The 27,526-nt window shown below is 40.5% G+C and overlaps 1 protein-coding gene across 9 annotated transcripts in view; it reads left to right on the top strand.

The window, feature by feature from the left end:
• The window catches only part of EPG5 (ectopic P-granules autophagy protein 5 homolog), a 99,946-nt gene that overhangs the window by 60,273 nt on the left and 12,147 nt on the right, over positions 1–27,526 (top strand). For 8 of the 9 annotated variants that reach the window (XR_004957135.1, XM_036245770.1, XM_036245772.1 and 5 more), the window contains 13 exons: positions 1,481–1,652; positions 3,032–3,194; positions 7,912–8,054; positions 10,655–10,811; positions 13,507–13,701; positions 14,987–15,200; positions 17,193–17,341; positions 17,894–18,095; positions 18,819–18,891; positions 20,583–20,686; positions 23,559–23,734; positions 26,052–26,237; positions 26,726–26,935. Coding sequence is in view for 8 of the 9 variants with exons in the window: in XM_036245770.1 (XP_036101663.1) it covers positions 1,481–1,652; positions 3,032–3,194; positions 7,912–8,054; positions 10,655–10,811; positions 13,507–13,701; positions 14,987–15,200; positions 17,193–17,341; positions 17,894–18,095; positions 18,819–18,891; positions 20,583–20,686; positions 23,559–23,734; positions 26,052–26,237; positions 26,726–26,935 (2,144 nt within the window). In the remaining variant the exon portion in view is untranslated. The remainder of the gene's footprint in view (positions 1–1,480; positions 1,653–3,031; positions 3,195–7,911; positions 8,055–10,654; positions 10,812–13,506; positions 13,702–14,986; positions 15,201–17,192; positions 17,342–17,893; positions 18,096–18,818; positions 18,892–20,582; positions 20,687–23,558; positions 23,735–26,051; positions 26,238–26,725; positions 26,936–27,526) is intronic. The other variant, XM_036245768.1, reaches the window with a different exon arrangement.

The raw sequence follows: 27,526 nt of genomic DNA, 5'->3' as shown, positions 1-27,526 counted from the left end.
GAAATTCATAGTAGTCCCTTAAGTTCTTGTTGACTTGACTTACTGACTTGACCTCTCTTATTTCCTGTTACCTTACTATTGAAAATAGGCAGGTATGTGACAGCTTTTCTTAATGTTCTTCAGGTCCTACCTGCTGTGTGGTGAGTGTATAGTGCAGTAAAAAAAGAGGGAGGTGCCCAGCCAGTGTGGCTCAGTGGTTGAGCGTCAACCCGTGCACCAAGAGGTCGCTCGTTTGATTCCCAGTCAGGGCACCTGCCCAGGTTGTGGGCCCAATCCCCAGTGGGGGGCATGCAGGAGGTGGCCAATCGATGTTTCTATCTCTCCCTTCCTCTCTCTAAAATCAAGAAAGAAAAGATTTTAAAGAGAGAGAGAGGGAGGGAAAACAGGATATATTGGACACCTACTGTGTGTTCAGCTATGTACTAGGTGTAGAAATATAAACACTGAACTTGGATTCACTAGTATGAGATTACATGCAGTCTAGTGCAAAGTTGAATGGTACAGATTTACCTTTATTTTCTTATATGGCACCTGATTTTTTAATTTGGGCTCTATAAATTATATATTGAGTGAATAAATGACTAAATGAATGAATGACTACATAAACATAATTTCTGTAGGAGTTTGTAACCATGTTTTTAATCATTTTAACTCTCTTGCTTTTAGTCCTCTTGTTTAAACTTTGGCCTAATTTAAGATTTTTCACTTAGCTGCATTCCATAATGCTTATTCCTTTTTCTTCCATTCCTATGAAGTTTATCTGGGTGACTGCATTAAACTTGTAACTTGGCTACCTGCCTCATTCCCACAATCCATTGTCTGGTGGTAGCTACCGTCTGTCTCATACTTAGAGCTGCTCACTAAATCCCCTTTGTACTAGCGTAAGTCTAGACACCTTAGTGCATCATGCAGGGCTATCTAGGGTAGTAAGTTAAGATCGTGAGCTTTAACTCTTTAACTATCATTAAGACTTTTTAAGGATAGGAATTCTATTTAGTCACACCGCATGTTCCTGATCTCCCTCCCAGCTCCTGGTAGAATACTAGTAGGCCTGTGGGTGCTCCCTCAAAGCTTATAAGTAATAATAAAAGATCATGATTGTATTCATTTAGGCCTCTGAAGTATCTATTCTGTAGATCTCCAGCTTTTTTTTTTATCCTCACCTGAGGATATTTTTCTATTTGTCTTGACAGAGTGGGAGGGGGAGAGAGAAACATCAATGTGAGAGGGACACATCGACTGGTTGCCTCCTGCACGACCCCAACCAGGGCCGGGACGAACTGCAACTGAGGTACGTGCCCTTGGCTGGAATCAAACCCGCAACTCATTGGTCCACAGGCCAATGCTCTATCACTGAGCCAAATCGGCCAGGGCGCCAGCATTTTTTATGATGGTAACAGGCCATGGCTTTGCACCCTCTTAGTACATTACTACCTAGTAGCAGCCATTACTCAGTAAATATGACTTCATTTTCTTTCAGCTAAAGAGAGGATTTTAAGTAACTTGCAGAAGCACGACGCTCCCCAACCTCCCCTTGCTCTGCACCCAGCGAGGCCTCCTGTGCCGGTTATTTCGTCTGCTGTGCTCCTGAGTCAGAAGGACACCACCCAGCTGGTGCGCACAGACCTGAATCTGTTGCGACAGCAGGCCAGGTAAGATCATGAGACCTCCCAGATCATGCCTCTGTGCTTGCCGCCTTGACGGCCTGGGTGATTTAGCACCTGGAAGGGCCTCCTCATCAGCATTCTTGCCATGAGGGTAAATGGATGAGACTGGCCCAGGCGATTACTTGAGTTAACCAAGTTGTGACAAGTCTTTTAATTTCCCATTGAAATTATGTAGTGCTTTCATGGACTATAAATTTTTACATGGTGGCATTTCTGAGAGCAGTGCCAGCTAAGCGTTTCTTATGCTTCTCCTGAGGAGACCTTCTGATAATGGAAAGACTGTGTTTAAAGGGTATGTAATGAGGTTTACTTTCTTTCATCACTGCTTTGTTCTCTCATTCTTCATATTCTTTTAAAAATCAACACAGGCACCCTGGCCGGTTTGGCTCAGTGGTTAGAGCATTGGCCTGTGGTCCAGAGAGACCTAGGTTTGGTTCCCATTAAGGGCGCATACCTCGGTTGCAGTTTGTCCCCGGCCCTGGTTGGTTGTGCAGGTAGCAGTCACTCGATGTGTCCCTTTCATGCTGATGTTTCTCTCTCTCTCTCTTTTCCTCTCTCTCCCTCCTACTCTATCTGAACAAAAAATGGAAAGGTGTCCTCGGGTGAGGATAAAAAAAAATCAGCACAGGCACTTGATCCAAGTGTGGGAAAGTCACTTAGTGTTCTGAGTTCACGAGAGATGCAGAATAATCAACTCCTTAAGGTTTTGGTTCTAGCTTGCCATCTTGTGAGAAGGAGTGTGTGTCTACTAGTAAGTCTATTTTATAAAGTGAAAGAGTCTATTTGGCAAATCCCATGGGAATTAATCTCCTATGGGCCTTTTTTCCCTTGGCTCTTGGTCCAAGTAATTATTGTGTGTATTATGGGTGCACACAACTCATATATATATGCATGCACGTACTGGTCTGCACATCAAAGTAATAGTAACAACACGTAGAACAGTATTGACACCCATGTAAACTTTCTGCATTTTGACAATTCAATTTGAGTTGCTAATACCTACGAAATCAGTGGTACTTACAAATAAGGGTACCCCTTTAGGATAGCTAAATTAGGATGAAATTCTCATTTGTTCTTATATATTTAAGGGTCTATTTAAAAAAACATTGCTGATATAACACAGATTCTAAATGGAGCTTTATTTCTGGCTAAAACATTGTTCTACTTTTTGTTTCTTAACTTTCTGGTAAGCATGACAGCCAGGGAGAGGATTCGGGTGAGTCTTGGCACACACACTTTTGGTCTTCTTACTATGGAAACTTGTAATTTGCCGTGCTTGAATACAGGCTGTGGGTAACTAGAAGCCTTCATCACTTATTAGGAAACCTTTCCTAAGACTGTGTTTTACCTCCGATGTTTTGCAGAACGGCTGCTCTCCGGGAATCTCAGCAGGTTGCCCTGGATAGTGAGCTGTTGGACACAATGCCTAAACAGTATGTTAATCGAGAAGAACAGACCACATTACACTTGGAGTGTAGAGGCACTAGTGGTAAGAAATGCCAAGGAGCAGCAGTTGTAACAGTCCAGGTAAGATTGTTTAAATTTCTTCATAATTCAGAGAATTTTGAGTCCCTAATAATTGTTGTATCATCAAGAAAGACTGAAAGAAGTACATAGCAGGTGAGCCATGTCTCAAAACATGTAACAGTGTTTAGGGGAGTGAAAACACACACAGCTAATCACCTGTTTCCATAAGTTGATGAGCCCTGTAAAACAGATAGAAATTCAAAGAAAAGCAGAATCATTGAGAAGAGGGGGCTTGAAACTGATCCTTAAAAGATTTTGATAATGATAGTTTGGATTTAGTAAGAAGGAGTGTGGGAATGGAGCCAGCATGACTTCCTCTAGGGATCAGTGGCTGGCTAGCTATATCACTCTATTTCAAGTTTGTTTGTTTTTTTTATCCTCACCTGAGGACATTTTTCCATTTTTTGTTCTGATAGAGCGAGAGAGAGAGAGAGAGAGAGAGAGAGAGAGAGAGAGAGAGAGAAAGAGAAACATCGATGTGAAAGGGATACATAGAATGGTTGCCACCTCCACAACCCAACCAGGGCCGGGGACAAACTGCAACCGAGGTACGTGCCCTTAGCGGGAACTGAACCCGGGTCTCTCCAGACCGCAGGCCAACACTAACCGCTGAGCCAAACTGGCCAGGGCTCAAGTTGTTTTTAGAAGGGGTGGTAGGAGTCCAAATTGGGAGGGCTGGAGTTCACACTGGAAAGGACGATCAGGGGAGTTCTGGCTGTGTGCTTCGGACAGTTGGGTGGGGCACAAAGATGAACGTGGGAGGGACCTGTGGAGAGCAGATCAGCTAGGTGGAGCCTGCCAACAGGCACATGGAGAGATGTGCAACAATATGATTAAAAATTCAACTGCCTCTGGAGTCACCTTCTTGAGTTGGAAAAATAAATTAAGTAGGATCTGCGACTTCGGAAGGACTTGAGAATGGAAGTTTAGCTTTAGCCAGCATAGCACTTGCTTCATGCCAGGCATTGTCTGAACACTTTAAAGGATCTTATTTTTATCTTCACCACAATCCTTTAAGAGGGCACTTTTATTATCTGTATTTTCCAGGTGACAAAATAGAGGCATAGAGAGGTTAAGTTACATACCCAAGGTACACAGCCAGTGAGTGGCAAAACCAGTAAGGTCCAGGCGGTCTGTTTAGCGCACATGCTCCTGAACCACTGCACCTCCCTCTGTTTGCACGTGAATTCAGGATTCCCTGAGCTGGGAAGGAAATGCTTAGAGAGAAGCCCACCTGTTGCCTGACTACATTTGCACAAAACTAGCTCCCCTGTGTGGTTAGCTTTTAGAAATTGGGGAAAATTTATTTTACTGACTCTTGGTTGTTTTTCAAAAATTTCTTTTTGTGCTAATCCTCATTTTAACAGTTTTAATGTATTCTTCATCAATCTCCTTGGGTGACAGTTTTCTCTAAAATGTCTTCTCAGAAATAACTTTTATTTTTGTATTTTTCATTACTTTCGAAGTTTATTTCTGACAAGATAACATATTTGTATGCCTCTAAAGTTATGAAATTTGATCCAAAATGTGATCAGTGATTAGAGAATTCATAGATTGCATCAATATTTAAAATCAGCTTTATAGGAAATGATTTTATATTTTAAATATAAATTTTTAGTCCGGCCGGTGTGGCTCAGTGGTTGAGTGTTGACCCATGCACCAAGAGGTCGCTGATTCGATTCCCGGTCAGGGCACATGCCCAGGTTGTGGGCCCGATCCCCAGTGGGGGCATGCAGGAGGCGACCAGTCGATGTTCTCTCTCATTGATGTTTCTCTCTCTCTTTCTAAAATCAGTAAAGGAAAAAAATTTAAAATAAATTAATAGAAATTTTAAAATTAAAATACATAAATGGACAACAGTGTGGTGATTGCAGGGGGGCGGGGTCAAGAGGTGGAAGAGGGCATAGAAGGGATAAATGGTGATAGGGAAATAAAATAAAGATTTAAAAATAAAATACATAAATGTGTTTTAATATAATTTTAATGGCTCATTTATGAAGATTTCAAATTATGTTACGAAAATATTTTATTGTTTGATAGAATTTTTCTGGGAGGGAACACCTTGGAAATTTCCAGCATCTGCAAGTGTTTGAACTATGTATAGCTTGTTGGAGTATACAAAAGCCAAATATATTTTATGGGAATTGAGACGTGCTTCTTCTGTGGTTGCTTCTCCTAATAGAAGCCTCTAATAATTCAGTGATATTCCCTGAGGAAATGGGGTGATTTATAATAGGGTTCCTTGTGTTGTACTTGGTATTGTGGGGCATGCTTGCGGGACCCAGAATTGATTTATTGTCATGTGAAAAATTTGTTCATTTCTAGAAATGAAAGATGGAAAAGACCCACTGAAGGCCTCACATTATTGTGAAAACTTACTGAAGGACCGGCTGTGTCCTACTTTTAAATTTCTTTGTCTACTTAAAGTGACTCAAGAGGAGGGGCTTCCACCATGCTCCTTTGTTCTATTGTCGGCCACTTCTTGTAATTATGAGCTGGTAGTCATTCAGTCTCTCTCACCTCTGTTCTAGGAAGAAAAGAAAACTTTTCAGCAGTGGTGGGAACAATGAGCAAAATAAGTAGACTGGGAAATAATAATAATTTTGGGAGAGTGTCTAAACTTTCATACACTGGTTGGTTTTCTTTACTCTTCAGCATTGGTAGTTTCTATGACATGGATGATGGTTTTAAAGTTCGAGTTACCAACTGGGTTTGGTCTTGTCTCTCTGCAGTTCCCAGTCAAGTGAACCTCTGTTTTCCTCTCTTGTCCTTAGTCTTTCCGCTTTCCTTCATCCTCCCTGTCTTCCTTACTTCTCTCAGATTCTCTCTTTCTTTCTCTGCTTGGCTGTTTCTCTCCAGGCCAGCCAAGGCCGTGACCCTCAAAGACCCAGTCTAATTGTAGTTGGTGACACACTGGGCCAAAGAGCTGACCGTGCATGTCCCTACTCACATTTTAAGCTATTAGACATTGGCCTATTGTTTGCAAGATTTGAAATGTAGTATTTGTATTGATTCAATAAGTGGGTTAGTGGAGTAATTTAATTTTTTACCTTTCATTTCTCCAATAGTAAAAACTAATTATTGTTAACATTATATATTCTTAGATAGTCACTGTCATGGCTTTTGATTCATATTAATAGCCTATTTTTTTCCTTTAAAACAAAAAGATTTGTAAAGATTTTCACCACAGTAGTGGTACATTTTATAGAAGAAAGTTATCATAGGGTCATAAAAAGTAGGTTTTGGGTACATTGTCAGAGCTGTGCTGTGCTGGGTGCTGTGTGACACAGAAAGACAGAACCATTGCCCTGCAGGAGCTTTTCATTTGGAATTTGGAATTTATGTCCCCTGACAGGGACACTGAGCCTCAATTAAATAAGTTTGTGAATTAAGTGTTTACATTATTCACAGACAAAGGATACCTGTAACCATTGTAGTGGGCTGAGGACTGGGTTTGGGCAGGTGCATGTAAAGGAAAATGTGGACCCTACTGCTCACCCATGTGATTGTGGAAAAGCATCTAAGGAGAATGTAGAATTTAAAACTGCTGCCTTCTAAATGTCTGGTCTTTTCAGCATTCTCTGCCATGCCCGCAAGATAAGTCCAGGCTCCTTCGTTTGCTTTCAAGTCCTCTCCAAGACCGGGCCCCCTGCTCCCCAGTCTCATTGTACTACACTCTTCAGCCCTGATCCCTTACCCCCAATCAGCCTGACTAGGCTCCTTCTCGATGTCCCTCTGTCCTCCTGTCTCCCACATCTACCACTTTGGTTCTGTCTGAGCCAATCCACATCTAAAAAGGGGCGTTAAAAATGCACAAAGCAGTTATTATATAGGTCACCAGCAGTTAATTAGAGAAAGGGATGTTAACAACCACCTTAAATAAGAAAGACATAATCTTAAATAAGAGATAGTTTTTTAAAATTGAGATACATTTAGTTTTTTTTTTAAGCTTAATAGATTTCCTTATTTTGTACGTCTTTACTGAGATCCTATAAAATATTTTCTGTCTATACCATTATGTGTAGCAATAGTTTATTCATTTTAATTGCTGTATAGTATTTCATTATATGAATATACCACAATTCATATATCTATTCAACTGTTAGATCCAATAAAAATTTTTATCAATGACCAGCTTTCAGAAATCATTGAATTATTCAGTTGTTCTTTCCTAGGCATGCATCTGATTTGGGCACATCCCATGTTTATCTTATTTTGTTGTTTGCTTTATAAGTATATATCTTTTTTTCCTTTTAGAATGGCAAATGTTTTATTAACAGCATCTGTGTCCTCCTTTTTTTATTCTGGGCACACATGAGATGTGCTGCTGGGTTGAGAGAACAGAGGGTTAAGTCTCTGGGGACAGAAGATCAACAGAGGAGGGGCTTGGGCTTCAGGAAAAGCCTCAGTGGTTAAAGACATTGAGTCATTTTGTTGAGGACTGGGGAGTCAAAACCTAAATGACATAGAACATGTCCTGCAGAAGACTTTGAACCAGTGATAAACTGATTCAAGTTTGAGTCTTTATGAAAAAACCCGAGATTCTTGAATAGTTTTTTTTGACAATTTCTTCCTGTTCCTATCAGCTTCAACTTGAGTTATCATATTAATTGTAATAATAGTCTTTTCATCATAGGCCCAGTATATATGTAATAAAATATCTGCTATAGAAAAATGTAGGGGTAAAAAATCTGTTGACCACTTTAATTGTTGTTAGTTTGAAGGTATGCATAAGAACGAAGCCGTAAGCCAACAGCTTCATGCTTTGCGGAAAGAAGTGAAGCAGTTGCAAGCAGAATCTACTAAACCACCACCACTGAATATTGTGGAAGCTGCTGTTCATGCAGAAAACTTGATTACGTAAGTTTTGAGGGCATTCTACATTTAAATACTCTTTTGTTATTATTGATAGTAAGCATGCTACTACACCCCCCCCAGACACCCACTAATTAAATTAGCTCAGGGATCGGCAGACTGTGGCCTTTAGATCAAATCTGTCCTGCCACCTATTTTTTTTTTTAATCCTCACCTGAGGATACTTTTCCATTTTTGTTCAGATAGAGTGGAAGGAGGGGGGGGGGGGCAAGAAACATCAATATGAGAGGGACACATTGAGTGGTTGCCTTCTGCACAATCTGACCAGAGTCAGGGACAAATCGCAACCTAGGTACGTGCCCTTGACCAGAATTGAACTCGCGACTCATTGGTCTGCGGGCTGAAACTCTAACCACCAAGCCAAACTGGCCAGGGCCCCTACCACCTATTTTTATAAATAAAGTTTTATTGGAATACAACCAGGCCCCCCCCCCCCCTTTTTTTAATCCTCATTTGAGGACATTTTTCCATTTTTTTGTTCAGATAGAGTAAGAAGGAGAGAGAGGAAGAGAGAGAGAGAAAGAAACATCGACGTGAAAGGGACACATCGAGTGGCTGCCACCCACACAACCCAACCAGGGCCGGGGACAAACTGCAACTGAGGTACATGCCCTTAGTGGGAACCGAACCCAGGTGTCTCTGGACTGCAGGCTGATGCTCTACCCGCTGAGCCAAACCGGCCAGGGCAACCATGCCCATTTATTAATGTCTATGGCTTTTATGCCGCCGTGGCAGAATTGAGTAGTTATAACAATTTATGGCCCATAAAGCATAAAATAATTATCTGGTTCTTTGTAAAATAAGTTTGCAGACCTCTGAATTATGAGATGATACAGTACATTGAAATTCAGTCATGGAGAGATTTAGTACTGAAGTTTATATCAGAGTCACATTTACCTAGGAAGTCATCATTGTCAACTCAGGTTATTGAACACAGTTTGCAGTGGATTTGCCCAGGGGAACTGGGGCTCTCAAGTATGGTTGTCAACTTGCATTTGGCAGTTGTGGTTTTCCTTTGGTGCTCCTGGCTTACTCTCACCATCCTCTTTCTTCCCAAAGCTAACAGGACATGACTTCTGAGGGGAGGTTGACTCTGCTTTATACGTTAAGGTGACTCCACATTCTGGTACCAGCAATGAACCCCCTGGTGGATAGGAATGGTGCTGAGTCTTTCTGTGAGTTGGATTAGGGGGCCTGGACAGGAGGGAGGAGACAAGTTAAGTAAGAGCTTGATGTTTCTTTTATTAACATAGGAACTAAAAAAATGTGAGAATTAGAAGTGATTCCTTTATTCTAGGAATTTATTCTATACAAAAATCTTTACCCTCAACCTGAGTCACTATTTTGGATTTTAAAATTTAGAGACATCAGAGTTCTTGTTTTTAAAAATATGTCAAAACTCATAAGTACTACTACGGAGACATACCTTTAGAATTCTTAGGACCCAAAGAGAAAATATTCATTCTCACTGAGGCGGAAGGGATTGGGGAAGACTTTATGAACAAAAAAGGGCATTTTAGGAGATGTCTAAAAGCTTGAAGAGGTTTTAATGGGTGAAGTCAGACGATCCAATTAGAAGCAAATGGGTGAGAAGGTGTTAGACAAGTCCTGGATTGAGTGAGCCGGTGCGGCCAGAGTAAGCAGAGGGCAGGAAGGTCAAATCCAAAATAAAATGAGAAAGACAAGGTGGAGTCAGCTCTCGAAGGGCTTTGAGTTTTAAATAACAACAATAAATAACACATGTAATACACCAGAAAAAAATGAAAAGATAAATAAAAATATGTCATTACATAAAAATACATGACCCTGGCTGGTTTGGCTCAGCTATTAGAGCATCGGCCCGCAGACCAAAGGGTCGAGGGTTCAGTTCCAGTCAAGGGCATGTACCTGGGTTGCAGGTTCAGTCTCTGGCCCTGGTCCAGGACCTGTGGGAGGCAGCTAATCGATATGTTTCTCTCTCATCGATATTTCTATTTCTCTCCCTTCCTCTTTCGCTAAAATTAATAAAAACATATTTTAAAAAATACATGAAGATAAATAGTAAATTATGAATTACATATGGAGTATGAAAATTTTTAATAAGCCTGGTTGGTTTGGCTCAGTTGGTTAGAGCATTGGCCCACGGACTGGAGAGTCCCAGATTCGGTTCCCACCAAGGGCACATACCTCCGTTGCAGTTTGTCCCTGGCCCCAGTTGGAGTCGTGTGGGTGGCAGCCAGTCAATGTGTCTCTCTCACATCGATGTTTCTTTCTCTCTCTTCCTCCCGCTCTGTCTGAAGATAAATGCAAAAATGTCCTTGGGTGAGGTAAAAAAAAAGAATATTTTTAATAAGGGTAAAAATGGTAATTAGCTCTTATAATATAGCTGATTTCCTCCCCCCCCCCCCCAGGAGGGCATAAAATCATTTTTATTGCATTGAAAATAAGGTGTTGGGTCAAGTTGGAAGATAACCCATGAAATATTTCTAAAGTGACATTTGTATGGGACTCTGAGGAATATTGCCTAAACAATGTAGAGTATCAGAGAAACACTAGTGAGTCTGGATTCTCATACTGGAGACCACTTCTTACTTATTCTTCTACAGGGCCTTAGTGAATGCCTACAAGTTGCAGCCTACCCCTGGGGTTCAGAAGGTTGGCATTAGCCTCTTCTTTACTGTTGTGGATTATGTCAGCGATGAGACCCAACGTCATCCTCCCACAAGGCAGTTCTTTACATCATGCATTGAGATTTTGGGGCAGGTAAGGTTAATCTGTGTTGTTAGCCTTTTTCAGGTATAATGAGTCTCTACAGTATTCTCATTAGGTATGTGACTTCAGGTTTACATTGTAGGTTTAGAATCTTACCTAAGACAGAAGCCCCTTTGAATTCTTGGCTTCTTAAGATGTGATTAGAGTTGTTGGTATAGAATTTTGCTTCTCATACAAGAGATACTGAATTATTCATATTTGAAAGCCTCTGAGGAGACATCAGATTCTATTATATGCTCTTGGTGTTGTTACCAGCAACATCACTGAAGCTCTTGATTGTTTATAAAATGCTTTCCAATTCATTATTTTATTCCATACAGTGACTTTCCGTGATTGATATCATTCCCATTTTAAAGATGAGAAAACTGGGCTCTAAACGATTAGTGATTTGCCTAAAGAATACAGCTGGTGATGCTGAAGCTGAGCCTGGGCCCTGGGTCTTTCAACTCAACATTCGAAGCTCTGCTGCCTCCCAGTTGCTATTCTTGGTCACCATTTTTTTATTTACTTGGCTTACTGTTAAAATAGGGATATTTCACAAAAGCAAAGGCAATGTCGTCTTGTAGGTTTATGAAATATGTCATAAAAGAAAAAAACCACTTGTTGGAAAATATGTGAACAGTAATTAACCACGTACTCTCACCCAAATTCAATTGATGAGTACTTATTTGTTGGATATTTATAAGGAGGTGATGCTAAGAAGATATTAAAATAGTTTAAGAAAATGTTTCCCCCGATTATAAAATTGATGTCTGCCTATTATAAGCAATGCAGACAGTGCAGAAAGTATAAAGAAGAAAAGCTTTTCAGAATTTTAACTACCTGGAGATACTGGTTACACAGCTAACATTTTATTATAGTTTGTCTTGTGTATGTGTGCGTCTATATGAAAATGATATATTATCCCTACATGTAGATAAATATATGGATACAGATACACACTCAAAACAGCGTGTGCTATTTTGTAACCTGCTTTTCTCATTCAGAAACATCCTTTCAGATTTTATTCTGTGTTAATAAATACAGACCTATAACCTGGTATTTATTTTTTATTTATTTATGTTTTATTTTATTTTTCAATTACAGTTGGTATTCAATATTATTTTATATTAGTTTCGGGTGTACAGAATAAGGGTTAGACAATTATATAATTTACAAAGTGATCCCTCTGATAATTCAAGTACCCACCTGGCATCATACATAATTATTACAGTATCATTGACTATATTCCCTATGCTGTACTTTACATCCCCATGACTATTTTGTAACTGCCAATTTGTACTCAATCTTTTCATTTTTTTCAGCCAGCCCCTCAAACCCCCTCCCATCTGAGAACCCTCAGTTTGCTCTTTATGAGTCTGTTTCTAACATGGTATTTAATATGTAGTGTTCAATGGTACAGACATAATGTAATTGAGACATTGCCCTCTGAATGGATATTTAGGCTGTTTGTTTTGCTATAATAAGCCTGAGATAATCTTTTTTTTAAAAAAAATATTTTTTCTTTATTGATTTTAGAGAGAGAGGAAAGGAGAGGGAGGGAGAAATAGAAATATCAATGAGAGAGAATATCAATTGGCTGCCTCCTGCATGCCCTCCACTGGGGATTAGGCCCACAACCTGGGCATGTGCCTGATTGGGAATTGAACTGGCGACCTCTTGGTGTATGGGTCGACACTCAACCAGTGAGCCACACCAGCTGGGCCTGAGATAAATAATCTTACACATCTTTGTGAACTTGTTGGACCTTTTTTCCCAGGATAGTTTCTTAGAAGTATGATTGCAGTGGCCAAGGGACTAGCATTTGATGTATATTGTCACATTGCCCTCTAGGGAAGCTTGTACCTATTGTCACTGCAGGGTTTGAGTTTCTTTTTCTCTGAATCATAACCTATGGTAGGAATGATTATTTTTTTAAGTATTGCTAATCTACTAGGGGAAGTGGTACTGTATTAATTGTTTTAAGTTATGTTTCTTTAAGTATTTGTTAAGTCTCATGACTTTTCATATGTTTTGGCCATTTATATCTTTTTGGTGATTTGCTGGTTATTGTTCTCTACACATTTTCTGTGGGAGAGTTTCTTGTTCTTCTGTCGCTTTTCAAAGAGCAACTCAGACTATTAATCTGGTGTCTGGAATTTATTATAAATTAATTTTTCTACTTCATCATTTTTCTTTAATTTTGTATACTTGTTGCCTTGTTGAAGTTAAAATTTTTATCAGTTCTAATCTGTCAGTCTTGTCCTTTATTATTTCTGCCTGTTCTCAAGTTTATCAGAGCCTTCTTGACCCTGAGATTATTTAAATGTTCACGTATATTCTAGTACTTTTAAACATTAGAACCAAGTTAAAACAATGTAAAGTTGTCCTGATTATACATTAATTGTAAAAAGTTAGCTTTTTAAAAGTACTAACATCTATAATCTAGAAGTTTTGTTTTCTTGACACAGTGCGGGATCACTTTGGGTGCTTGATAATCATGGTAGGTACATCGCAGATATTTAATATTGCCTACATTGGAAGTGATAGGTTTACCTGTGTTGATTTCAGATTTCTTTTGATTGTTTTATATTTTCATGTAGAAAAAAGTCTGTTTGCCTTATATAGTACCCCTTAAAACTTGGTTGCTTAAATAAAGGTTGGGGAGTGGAGAATTGATGACATTTTCCTCTTTTATTCTTTCAAGGTGTTCATTAGTGGTACTAAATCAGAATGCAGAAAAGTACTTGAGACCATTCTGAAGAACAGAAGGCTCTGCTCTCTTTTGTCTCCCTTCTTTACTCCTAATGCCGCACCTGCAGAATTCATACAGCTGTACGAGAAAGTGGTGAAGTTTCTTAGTGAGGACAACAGTGACATGATTTTCATGCTGCTAACCAAGGTGAGATGTGATGCAGTCCTGATGTTACCACTGAAATGTAGGAACCGTGGTGGTTTCCCACTCCGTGGATGGGAAAGGCCCTCCGGAGCCCTGTTTCCAGGTGAACCATAGGCTCAGAGGCCCTTTTCGCATTTTGCATGGTCTTTAAGCAGCCCAACCCCACAGCTTCCTCTTATGAGAGTGTCAGTTATATTATGTGGGACAATCTTACTTCATTTTAAAAAGGACCTGGCTGCCCTGGCCGGTTTGGCTCAGCGGTTAGAGCGTCAGCCTGCGGTCCACAGAGACCCGGGTTCGGTTCCCGCTAAGGGCTTGTACCTCGGTTGCAGTTTGTCCCCGGCCCTGGTTGGTCGTGCGGGTGGCAGCCACTCAATGTGTCCCTTCACATCGATGTTTCTCTCTCTGTCTCTCTCCCTCCCACTCTATCTGAACAAAAAATGGAAAAATGTCCTCGGGTGAGGATTAAACAAAACAAACAAAAAAAAACTTAGTACCGTTTTGAAATATTCCTAATAGTAATTTATTACATCCTTCTTTTGAATTTACCCTGAATTGATGCCTAAATTTTTTGATAAATGAGTTGTAATATGTTCAAGTCTCACATATTTAGAAAAAGCCAGATCTAAGCATATTGCCTTTGTCCTCATTCCAAGTAGAATGCTAATTAACACAGACCAAGGTAGTGAATATACTTAACGAGTTGGAAATTTTAGAGCCTTAGCTATTTTGTCTTTAATTGTATTTCTCTGATATCTATGAGTCATAAAACCTGGTAATTTTTTAGGGCTTAGGACTGATCTCAGTCTCTAATGGGCGAGAACATTTTGTATAGTTTGGGATTCTTGGAAGGTGATCTCAGCACCCTGAATTTTCATTAACTGAGATAGGAACTGTTGCAGATTCAGGCCGTTCGATGGGGACAGTTCCATAGAGTGGCTCCTTGTTTGTGGCACTGTGACCAGTGAAAGAGAATTACAGAGTTCTGATCCTTGTCTTGTAGGGACAGCTCACCAATAAGCTTTTAAAATTATAAAAAAGCACGCGGAGACGAGAAAACTCTGCTGCTGCCGTCTCAGAGAGTGAAGTAGAGATGGAGACGTAACGGCACCCACGTCATTGAACTGCCAGATTCCTTTAGGTGCTTGTGTATAAACTTTAGTTTAAATCTTTATGAAAAGCTAAATGCTAGGTCATCTTTGACTTTCAAACTAGATTGTACAGACTTTGCTCTATGTCAGTTAATTTTCTAGTGTCAATAAAATTGCTTGTTTCTTTTTCTTTTTAGTTCGATCTTAAGCAATGGTTAAACGCCACTAAACCTCCTCTGTCTGATCGTACCAGGCTTCTGGAGTCCATTCATTTGGCACTTACTGCCTGGGGCCTTGAACCAGATGAAGATATTTTGATGCCATTTAATCTTTTCTGTAAACACTGGACTTACCTTCTTCTCTACCAGTTCCCTGACCAATACAGTGACATTCTTAGGCTGCTGATGCAAAGTAAGTGACTGATTAGATTGCAGTGAATGCTAGGACACCGTTCCACAGATGTCATACAAAAATGTAAAAATAATACAAGTGTGCAGGAGTTTGGAATGACTGGTTTTAACCTGAAGTACTCGATGAACAATGCCCCAAAGGCTGCTAACTGTAAAAATGGTCATTTATTGTCCTAAATGTTAGAAAGGGCCCTAACTGGGCAAGGCAGCACTTAGCCTTTGGTGTTGGAGTCCACAGTTGTGCACCCATCTTTCTCCCTTGACTTTGCAGCTGTCTTGAATGGGGTAGAAGTGAGCTTGATTACTCTCCTGACTACAGATTTGGTAAGAGAAGGAAGTTGCTCTTTATTGACAGTTGGTTTCTCTGTATTTCAAAATGGTGAATAAATTGTAGGGGTTTTTTCCATCTAATTTTTTGCAAATGAATTTTATCCCTTTAGAATGATAGACCACTTGTATTAGCCAGGGGGAAAAGCAGAATTAAATTTTCCACAGTCCTGCCGTTCCTGTCCCCCTCCAGCAGTTTCCCATTGGAGCATTGGAGACTAGAGGAGAAATTAAAATGTAGGCTTTTTTATTTTTGAAATTTCACTAGGAAGGAATTTTATTTGAAAAATGAGATAGTATTTACTTTTTCATGCAGACTTTATGCTATTTATAGATATAATGGAAAACCAATTTTGCTTTATGCCAAATCTTTGTGTTACTTAACAGATTATTTAATGAATAAGTTAATGATGTTATGTATTGAACTACCTGAAGAATACTGAAACGTGTGGCCTCATATTCAAAACACTTAAAGCTTTCATTGTTTCCTACAGAGGGAAGTGGCAGGGTGGATGGAGAATACTGTAGGAAATGTATAATTTTTCATGCATGTTTCTATAGCTAATTTCTGTTCTAAATTTTCAAAATTTGATCAAGTATATGTTGTTTTTTTTCTCCCTGAAACCTTTAATAGAGATTGTACAGTTTATATAGGCAGCCATAGTCTTGCATATAGCAGAAGATTTATACTTCCTAGGGAAAGTAATTCAATGAAAGGTTCAGGAATAACAATACCACCCCTGTCAGATTCCATGACCTCCACCTCCTGGTTTCCCATCCCCCCTGGGCACCACATCCGTTCCCAGCATTCCATTTTTTGCTCATCTGCTCTCTTCATTAGCTCTGGGTGAGCCTGTTTTTTTTTCTGGCTTCATTGCTCCCTGCTAGGTGTGCATGACTCCCATGCTAGTAGCTTGATTCTGGTCCTCTACCCTAAAGTCCAGACCACAGGTAGCAGTTGGACACGAACCCTTTCCTGTGCCCTAGACACCTCATACTCAATATAGTGCAGTTGACCCATCATCCTTCCCCTCAGACCTGCACCTGTGAGCCTCTTTTATTCTGGTGTATATATATATATTCTTGTTGAAAGTATTATAGATGATCTTTTCTGTTATTCTATTTGATCCTCATGCCAACTCTGGGTGGAAGGGACCTGAGGAGGTATTATTCCTATCCTCTGGGATGTGAGCTTTGCAAGTAGCAGACTGCTGGTTGGTAGTTCCTACTTTTGCATGTTGTCTGTGTTGCTTTAGGTTTTGCCCCTTGTGAGAGTGAGTTTAAAGGGTAAATATGACACTTTCTGAAGAGAGCCTAGTCTGAAGAGAGCACCCAGTCTCCCCTGTCTTGTCACCATTGTTTATCTCACATTCCCCAGTCAGGGTCTGATAGGTGAAATTCTCCTTCCAGTTTTCAGCTCAGGTGGCTCTGGCTGTGCTCACTCCCAGCAGGGTTATCAGGAACAAGGAAAGTCAAGTGTTCAGGTGAATGGTTCTTGTAATAGTTCTCTTTACTTTGGTCTCTTAACCACAGATCTATATGAATTTGTTTTGGATTTTTATTTAATATTCATTCCTTGGTAAAATTCATGGGTTCCTTGATTCAAGTAAAAAATTTTTGTTTGTGAAAGATTCTGACTTGCTGTCCTCTGTCCCTGCCTCATAAGGCTCTGCTGAGCAGCTGCTGAGCCCTGAGTGTTGGAAAGCCACTCTGAGAGCCCTGGGCTGCTACGCCCCAAACTTCCAGCAGGGGACAGCTTCTGCTGAGAGCGTGGTGCTTCAAAGTTCTCCGGATGGTCTCTTGTCTGACAAGCAGGTGTGTAGCTTTTGGCGTCTGACATTTTTGTCTGTACATTTTTTGTCAATTTCCTTTGCTGTCAGTGATTAGAACACTTCTTAAATTTATATCTAAAAAAGCTTCTTTTTTGTGCATTATCTTTAAGAGCCCTGGACTTTCATTTGTCAGTCACCTTCTTCTCCTTATTCCCCCTTTGTTTGGATCACCTTTCTCTCGCACCAAAGTGTGATTCTTGCCCATCTGTTCAAGAGCAGCCTGGGCCTATCCCCTCCCCACCTTACCACACCTACTTCTTAACCTTATACCACAGGTTCCTTCAGCCAGGGTTTCATGCAGTGTCCCACAGAGCTCTCAGCTTCATAAATTATGTATGATGTGGGTCCCCATGACAATTTATTGAAAGAATGGTTCCTCTGCTTTAGAAAAAGTTCGAAATACCATGATTTCCTTCCATGTGCTCTATAACTTTGCAACTCTCTTACGAAGTCACAGCCTTCTGTCAAGCCTACTGGCCTACTCTACCACAAGTAGACACTCAGTGAGAGTTTTTAACCAGCCGTTCTCTTCCAGGTGATGGAGACTATACAGTGGCTCTCCACCTTTTTTCATAAACTCCGGTTATCCACATTGGACTTTAAAAGTTTTGGTTTATTCTCAAAATGGAGTCCTTACATGGATGATATGAAGACACTCTTGGGCTATCTTGTAAAGAGGCTGCTTGACTCAGAAATGGCTTGTTTGGCCCAAGCCCCATCTGCCAGCAGCAAAACAGGTAACGTGCTTGAGTGCGACACTCAACATGGGTGTTTTAATCTTCCATTAGAAGATACTTGGATAGACACAGAGATTTAAGTCTTTGCAATAAAACTAAGTGTCAAGCAGAAGAAATGGGAAATATATAGCATAGATATGAACCCAGGTGCTTGCTTCAGCTTTTCTCTGCCCCTCCTTTGTAGGACAGGGTACAAAGAGATACGTTTTGATCTCCATCTCTTTCTTCTTGTTATTTAGCTCACTAAGAAAAGGGTCCTGAATAGTTAAGCATTTATTTTTTTTTTAAAGTTATAAAATTATCCATGACATTTTGTAATAATTCAACTTAAGAAATTCCACTGTAACAAATGAAAACGTACCTAGTTACATTAACTTTTTGTTTTGTTAATCCTAACCTGAGGATATTTTTTCATTCATTTTTGGATAGAGGAGAAGGGAGGCGGGGAGAGAGAGAGAGAGGAAAAATGTCGATGTGAGAGAGACAGATTGATTGGTTGCCTCCCATACAACCCCAACCGGAGCTGGGGTTTGAATCTGTGACCCTTTGGTCCATAGGCTGATGCTTTAACTGCTGAGCCAAATCAGCTAGGGCTAAATATTTTGTTTTTATATCAAGTTTATGAGTATACAGATAATAAGAAGTAGATTCTTTTATATAGTATTATCAATGATATTGACAAAGGATATACTTGTTTCTTGCCTCTAAAAATTTTTCTTTTAGCGCTGAGATCCCTGCACTCAGTGATTATCCAGCTCTTTAAGCCATGGATCCTGGTTTTAGAGGACGATGAAAGGTACATTGTTTTTCAGATAATTCAAGTTCCGTTGAAATTTATAGACTTAAAGGTCTGATGGTGGTTTTTTTAAAAGATATTTTTGTTGGTTTTTAGAGAGAGAGGAAGGGAAAGGGAGAGAGGGAGAGAAGCATCAATGTGACAGCAAAACATCAATCAGCTGCCTCCTGCATGCCCCCTACCGGGGATAAAGCCTGCAACCTGGGCATGCGTCCTGACTGGGAATCGGACCAGCAACCTTTCAGTGCACAGGGCGATGCCCAACCAACTGAGCCACACTAGTCAGGACTCTCTGATGGTGTTTTGGTACAAGTGATGCATTCACAGATTTAATTTTTTTTTTTTTAAGTTAGGGCCATATTTAAATTTAGAAAATACTTCTTTATTAACGAAACTTAATATATTTTCTGTTTGTAGACCTAGGGTTAGTCTGGTTGATCATAGCTATTATTTTGATATTAATTTTGAAGCAAAACTGGATTCTCATTTTCAGTTTTCCACGGTAAAGTTGAATGAGTTTTGGGACTTAATTTCAGAAAAACAGGTGCTGCTCTCCTTAATTAGGTTTTGATCATATAACACTGGAAAGATGAGACTTACTTGATCTTATTCAGTACATCAGTTAGTTTTGGAACTAAGGTGGCTTTCAGATTAATGAATGGGAATTACCCTTTTAACATGAACTCTGCAATGAAATGAAAGCATTATTTTGTGAGCATTTAAGAGAGAGGGGTACAACTGTCCAAATGACCCCTTATGAGTCATTTCCCCCTAAAAGCACACAGACAAAAGCTATGTGAACTTGACAGGAGTTTTGTAAAAATTACCACAGTGCTAGACATCACTGTGTGTTTTCACAAGTATTGATTAATCTGATTCTGAGACTCAAAAAAGTGAAATGCGTTGCTCCTGTCCCACAGCCAGGGAAGCACTGGGCCCAGAGCCCTCTGCACGAACCCATGCTGCTGCTAGAGCTTCTTGAAGAAAACAGGAAAGATTCTGGATCTTTTCTTTTGCTAGCGGGCTACTCTTAAACAATCTGCAAGCTTCAGGATTTTATAGTGACTGTCGACGGCTGACCGTAATGCAGACTGCCTGTTTATTTCCAGGAAGGATTAATGGAGTCTATTTTGATATTGAACTTTCTGGACCAGGTTCAGAAATGAAAATTTTCATACAAAGAGTTTTTTGTTTGGTTATTTCCCATCCATTCATTTTTGAACATCGCTTTGTTACATAAAATTTTCTTTCTTCCCTCCCCTCCCTTTTCCCCTCCCCTCCCCTCCCTTTTCCCCTCCCCTCACCTCCGTGCCCCTATTCCCTTTTTTCTTTTCCTTCCTTTCCTCTTTTTTTCCCTCTTACTTTTGAAGCTACCTGACAAGTGTATTTCTAAGGCATTTGAAATGTAATCAAGATACACAAGAGATGGGTTCAAGGGTATAAATTGGATGTAAAAAGTTGTTAATTTGATAAATAACTTAGGTAACACACTTCTGAAATTTAAGTATGTTGGAATAAAAGTTAGGAAGGAAAGTATATAAAACTATGTGGTTGATAATTACAAGCTACAATTCTAAATGTATAAAGGGCTATATAACACAGAGGTGTCTGACTAAGGCAAACCCTAGACTCAGACCTGGAGTAATTGAATCATGGTATTTCATTTCTAAGCAACTTTCTTTTATTTATAGCAGCCAACGACATTACCCCTGGCTAGAGAGCGATGCTGTGGTGGCCTCAAGCATTGTGCAGCTGTTCACTGACTGCATTGGCTCATTGCACGAGAGTTTTAAAGGTAGGAAGATGTGCCCTGGCTGGTTTGGCTCAGCAGTAGAACGTCGGCCCATGGACCAATGAGTTGCAGGTTCGATTCCAGCCAAGGACACGTACCTCGGTTGTGGTTTGTCCCCAGCCCTGGTTGGGGTTGTGTGGGAGAGGATTAAAAAAATAATAATAAAACAAAACTACCAAAAAAATGAAGGTAGGAAAGTATTATGTTTCTGCTGGGTTTTCACTTTTTCCCTGCTTTTCTACTTTATTTAATTTCATTTTAATTCGTAGGCAGTCCTCTTTGACCAAAGGAAATCACTCATACAATATTAGTTTAAAGTCTGTAATCTTGTCTTGTTTGGAAGTCAGAGTTTTGACAGCTACAGAAAATACGCTGCCTTTCTCTTTCAAATATTGTCAGTTCCCCTTGTTGAACCTCATTCTGTCTTCTATGACTTTGACTCTTTTTTCATGTTTTCTGTCTTTTTGTATTTCATTTTGGGCAAATTCTTGAGGTTTCTTTTCCAGTTTACTCAGTATCTCTAACTATAGCTATGTCGAATCAACTTTTTTTGTTGTTAATCCTCACCCACGGATATTTTTCTACTGATTTTCAGAGAGAGTGGAAGGGAGAGAGGGAGACAGAGAAATATCAATGTGAGAGAGACACATCCATTGATTGCCTCCTGCATGACCACAGCTGGGGCCGGGGATCGAACCTGCAACCCAGGCATGTGCCCCTGACCAGAATTGAATCCACCATCCTTCCGGCGCAGGCCCACACTATAACTGCTGAGCCGAACCGGCCAGTGCTAATCAACTTTTAAAAATCTCTATTGCATTTCTCATTTCAGTTTCTAGAACTTTTATTTATTTTTCAAGTCTACCCTGATCGTTTTTGATAATATCTTATTTCTCTCTTTTGTTTAAAATTCCAGTTTTTACTTCTTTAAAATGTTTAAACACACTTCTTTCCTTTATGATCGATATGCAACAGTTACATTATCTGAAGATTATACTGCTGTTGGATGTTCCTTCTGACTCTTCCAGAGGCTTGTTTCCAGTGTGTTTGGTAACTTTGTATTCTAAGCCAGTGTTTAGAGAGATTTTATCTAGGGAAGTTCCGTGAAGACTAGGATGAGGGTGTGTGCCTCCAGAGAAAATCTACATTTGTTCCCAGTTATAACCGTGATTCTTTGGCTTGGGGTTTCTCATAACACACACTTACATGAAAGTCCAAACTGAACTTGCAGGCAGTCCTCGGTTTTCACAGTAAACTTTCTTTTCTCGCTAAGTCCAAGTCTGGGCTAAGGTAGAGAAGGTCCCATTCAACCCTTTCAATGCGAGTATAGTCCTCAGAAGATCTTGTGTTCTGTCTCCTTGTGCTGGTAAAACCCAGCATGAGCAAACAGTCCCAGGACAACTGGGGCTTCAGCATCAATTTACTGCTCTGGCTTCCTAGTTTCTGCTTTTGGCTCCTGGTGTTTCCTCCCACTGAGTGTACTGTGCATTTTCCAAGATGTTAATATTTTACTTAGTGTATCAAAATGTTTTCTGTCAGGAGGTTTGTGAGGATATTACGCCCACCCAACTCAGATTCTTGCAATAGCCACCTAACTGTGTTCGTATTCCAGTTTTTGTTCCTATTTATTTACTAGATTAATTGTCCTAAAACACTGTTTATGTCCTATTCTTAATCAGAAACTTTTCAGTATAATGCCACAGCTCAGCATTCAAGTATGTCTGGCCCAGTGCATTTCAGCATTATGTGATGGTTTTTAATGGAAACACCCTACTCCAGCCATACTGCTCTGCTCACTGTTCCCTGAAAGTCCTTGGACCTTCCCTCTGCCCCTCACTTGTGAGGTCACAGAACCTATTTGTGTCTGGGCTGGGACTAGAAGCTCATTCTTGTAAGAGATTACCTGCTAGATGTCTTCTCCCTATGTATCCATCCTTATCTAAACAAAACTGTCTTTTTTCATATTTAAGCAATGCTACCCTTCACCCTGTCTTAAAAGGTTAAAAATATGTGTTAATGTTTCATGCTGTAGAGGATAGTAAGGACTGGGAATCTAGGGCACAGGAATGTTAGAGATGATAACTGGACTGGTACCATGTGTTGATGCTTATGTTTTTCAAAAATGAATGTTGAGAAACACCATCAGGTTTCTGTCCTCCCTGTGTGTGTGTGTCTCTCTCTCTGTCTTTGACTATGCTGCATTCCTATGCGTAGAACCAGAAAGGACAAGACCATTTGTTTTAGACTAAATGTACCCTCCCCCACCCCCTTACTTTGACATTAGCTCTGGAGGCACTAAAACAGTTGATTCTTATGAGGGTAATACTGAGTGATCCAGGTCACAGAAGAACATGAGATTTGTTTTAGAATGACTTACTGAATGACAGTTGACAGTCTCGTTTTACCGCACCAAGGGTTATATTTTAGTCATTTGGAACATTTCCCTTTAAGGAATGTTGGATTCCTTCGAGGTGCCACATGAACGAACCAAGTGCTACGGGCAAGAGACGAAATACATGCTGAGGGCCACAGACTAAAGGGCTGTCTAGAAGTGGTCAGGGTTGTGGGAGTGTATTTCAGTTAAAAATCTATTTAGAAGTTTTGCAGGAAAACTGATCACTCCTGCTATCTCCCATGCACCAGCTACTCATTCCAGCTGCCCCAGTAAGTAATTAAAGTGCCATTCTTTATTATTAACCTGCCACCAATATTTCCCCCCTGGCATGTGAAAATCTTTGAAAATGGGTAATTATTGAGAACCTTAGGTTTTAGACTTTTAGTTCAATTTGTATTTTGTATTGTTGTTGTTATTATTGTCATCATTTTAAAAGATAAACCAAATGGTTTTGAGCTATGTTTTCTTTTTCGGTTTTAGGTAAGCTGTTGCCAGGTGATGCAGGAGCCCTTCACTTTCATCTGATGCATTATTGTGAAGCATGCACAGCACCCAAAATGCCCGAGTTCATCCTGTACGCTCTTCATAGTGCCTACCGGAAACTGCCGTGGAGGGACCTGCACCCCGACCAGGTGCTCATGGAGGCCTTCTTCAAAGTAAGCCCTCCACGCTCCACAGCCTGGAGGGGTTTGGTTTCTAGGGAGCAGCCTGTGCTCCCTTCACTGTGGGTTTTAGGCACAGTCTGTGTGTGCCAGAGAGGACTGTGTCTGCATTCTGTATGGCCCAGATGGTATTTGTGTAAAGCATCACCCCATGGAAACCATTTTTTGGTGTTGGTAGATGACTAGAAAACATTTTAGGACCATTTTTAAAACCCAGAGAAAGACTTTGTTTATGGCAGTCATCCCCTAGACTCTGGTAACCTTGCCTTGGGAATACATAGTTTAATAACTGTGTCACACTCTTCTTGGTGTTTTCTATGTGTGCATGTTTTTCTAGGATAGTATCATTAGAACTACTTACTGAATGATGTTCTGTTAAAGCAAGATGTAAATTGGTACTCAAGCCATTAGTTTCTCTAAGCAGTTATGCAAGGAGGTAATTAGGTTGAGGGAGACAGGAGTGCATGGTAACTCCGGGATGTGTCATAATGATGCAAAGCCTGGGACCTGGGAGTGCCACTGAGTCTAAGTGCGTGTGCGTCTTTGCAGAAGCTGTAGTTACAGGAAGCAGGCACAGTAGTGTCACTTACATGCCCGTCTGGCAGTTTGTTCTCAGTTTCTATTTTTAAAAACCGTTTATAATCTTAGCTTTATACGATTGTCTCAGTCTATTTGTTCATAGTCATCAGTTCATTTATGTTTACTCTTAAAGTCACATTTATCATTGAAACACCTTATGTGCTTTAATTACTACAGGCTCAGTTATTTATTGGTACAGTGCACTGCAGTCCTTCAGTGCTCTAAATGGAAATCCCACCCAGGCTGCCCCTGCCAGCCACCCCTCTGCAGCTCTGGTGAAGGCTGAGGACAGTTGTCTTAGAGAAATACAGGTTCAGAATGATTTTATAGTTCGGATGAGTGTGGGAAACAGGCACTAAGTAGATGTTCATTACCTTGCTGCACGGTAGCACTTAAGGAAGAGAGCAGACTTGGCTGGGTGACAGATTAAGTAGCAGATGATCCGTAAAGGGGTGCTGTAGACTCTGTGTCTCTAGGAATTTTAATCTAGTATCAGAGTACCCTGACCTGCCTAGAATGGGAACCTTTTAGTTCTGTGTGCCCTATTGGAGTAATAAGGTGTATTATTATTTTTTTTTAGGGAATTAGAGGTGATAGAGAATAGGTTATAAAGGAAGATTAAGAATAATTTTCTAAAAGGAAAAAGAACAAGTAGTTAGCATGGTATAACGATGGGTAATGAAAAGACACGAATCATCACCAAATTTTATTGATTATGCCCTGGCCAGTTTGGCTCAGTGGTAAGAGCGTCACCCCATGGACTAGAGAGTCCTGGGTTCAGTTCCCGCTAAGGGCACGTACCTTGGTCGCAGTTTGTCCCCGGCCTTGGTTGGGGTCGTGTGGGTGGCGGCCACTTGATGTGTCTCTCTCACGTCGATGTTTCTCTCTCTCTCTTCCCCTCTCTCTCCCTCCCACTCTATTTTAAGGTAAATGCAAAAATGTCCTCGGGTGAGGATAAAAAAACAAATTCTATTGATTATGATTTATAAATGGAGTAGAGTAGAGCTTCGTAATCTTCATTTGGAAAGGACAGATTTATAACTAGCCAAGTTTTATTTTAAACGGACTTAAAATAAGCTTATAAGATAGATAATTTTGACATTGATAGTACTTTATAATATATTTGCTACACCCCAATCCCTAATAATTTAACTAAAAAGGCAGTTTAATGTATATATACACTAATATATGGGTCTCAGAGTGTGGTTCCAGGACCAGCAGCATCAGAACTTGTTAGAAATGCACATTTCTGTACCCACCCCAGACGTAGGAAATGAACGATTCCAGGGGTGGGACCCCACAGTCTGTTTTCGCAGGTCCTCCAGATGGTCGTGGAGCACGCTCTGCTGTGGGAACTACTGACTGACTAGTAGATCTCAACCCTGTTCTGTCCCAGCATCTCTGAGGACTGCAGCAGGCACCCTCGGCACCAGTGACTCTGGCAGGGATTTACCACCTGCTTAGAGCTAGGGAAGCTCATTCCTCTCCTGCTAAGAAGCACTAGAATGAGCAGTGAGCTCCAACCAAACTGCAGAATGCACACACACTGAGCACAGAAGGAAAGATCGTTGACTCTAAACCTCTGGGGGGCTGGATTTTGGGTGACTTTTACAATGTAGAAAAAAGAATGTTATTTTGAAAAATATAATTTAGTAAACATTGATTTATACACATTTCCAAGATACATAGATAGCTTAAAGCAAAACATTGGTTTTAATTTGTTTTCTTTCAGGTGGAACGAGGAAGCCCCAAGAGCTGCTTCTTATTTTTGGGGTCTGTCCTCTGTGAAGTCAATTGGGTCAGTGTGCTCTCTGATGCCTGGAGTCCCAGTCCGCTCCCAGAGACCCGGAGCATGGTTGTCTGCCTCCTTTTCATGATGATTTTATTGGCAAAGGAAGATCAACTGGTTGACCAACCAGTAAGTTTAGAGACCTGTGCTAAAGCTGGGCCAGGCCCTCCCCAGCCTCACTCTCCACGCAGGTGTCTTCTGTCAGTTGTTTGCCTAACGCCTCCATCAGCGGGACTGTGCTCCGCATGTGGGATGTGCCTCTGACTAGATGCCTGATTTTCTTGGGTAGCTTGTAATCTAACTCTAGGTTATGAAGAGAACCACACTGAGTCAGAGTTTACAAATTAATTTCATTTTACATCTCATTAATTGCTATTTCTAACACCAGATCAGAGAGTCTGGGTTCTGAAGACTTACAGATTTTAATGTGCTTTTGTTAAGACTTTAGCTGTTACTTTCACTAGTACTCTAACTTGAATAGATACTCATTTGACATCTTAACTGTTTTCTATACTTATCAAATAGGCTACCTTAGTGGTCACTTCAGAGACTAATTAGAGATACATGTTTCTGGAAAATGGGAGCTCTGGAACTAAAGAACTGTGTTTCATTTTTAGGGTTCACCTCTACTTAGTCTCCTTGGGCAGACGAGCTCCCTTTCGTGGCATCTGGTGGATATTGTGTCGTATCAGAGTGTGCTGAGTTATTTCAGCAGCCATTACCAGCCAGCTATTCTCCTGACAAAGGAACCTTCTGCTGAATCGATCGTGAAGCTCCTAAAAGTGACTGCAGGTCTTTCCATTCCTACCGAGAGCCAGAAACATCTTGTAAGTTGAGTGGGTGCTTTAAAAGGCAGAGCGTGTTCTTTAGGCCTGGTAATAGCATAAGTGCTACTGAGGACAGCCTTGAACTCTGACAGTCATCAGAGAAGCTGGGAGGGGGTCTGTTATGTGCACTCATGTTTTGGCTGCTCGATCTTTTCTTTTTATTTACCTCTTTGGGTAAACTTTTACTTACAATCAGTGTCGCATACTAACAAGGGGCCAAAAGGATTATGGTTTAGTGATCTGAATGTCATTGGCAGCAGAATGGCAGGCAAGTGTTGAGTTTGGTCCCCAACTCACTGCCATTCTGATCTTGGTTTTGACATGTGAATTGGAAATAATACCTTGCCTCCAGGTGGTGTTGTGAGGATTAAATTAGATAATGAACACAAAAGTTTTTGGAAAAGTTCTTGGCAAGTAATTAGTGTGTAGCTAATGTTTTAATGTAGTATAAAAGGGAGAGTGTTCTCATCTAAGTGTTTCCACAGCATTGCATGTCCCTAGACGCAGGGCCCTTGGTCATCCCTGTGCTGAGGCCTCCCGCTCTGTCCTCTGCACGCCCTACCAGAGCCATTAGTGCGGTGCCAGGCTCCC

Source organism: Molossus molossus, unplaced genomic scaffold, assembly GCF_014108415.1.
Source record: "Molossus molossus isolate mMolMol1 unplaced genomic scaffold, mMolMol1.p scaffold_m16_p_6, whole genome shotgun sequence".
NCBI classification, from domain to species: domain Eukaryota; kingdom Metazoa; phylum Chordata; class Mammalia; order Chiroptera; family Molossidae; genus Molossus; species Molossus molossus.
Note: the sequence above shows the minus strand (reverse complement) of the source record. Positions and strands in the feature narration are given on the sequence as shown.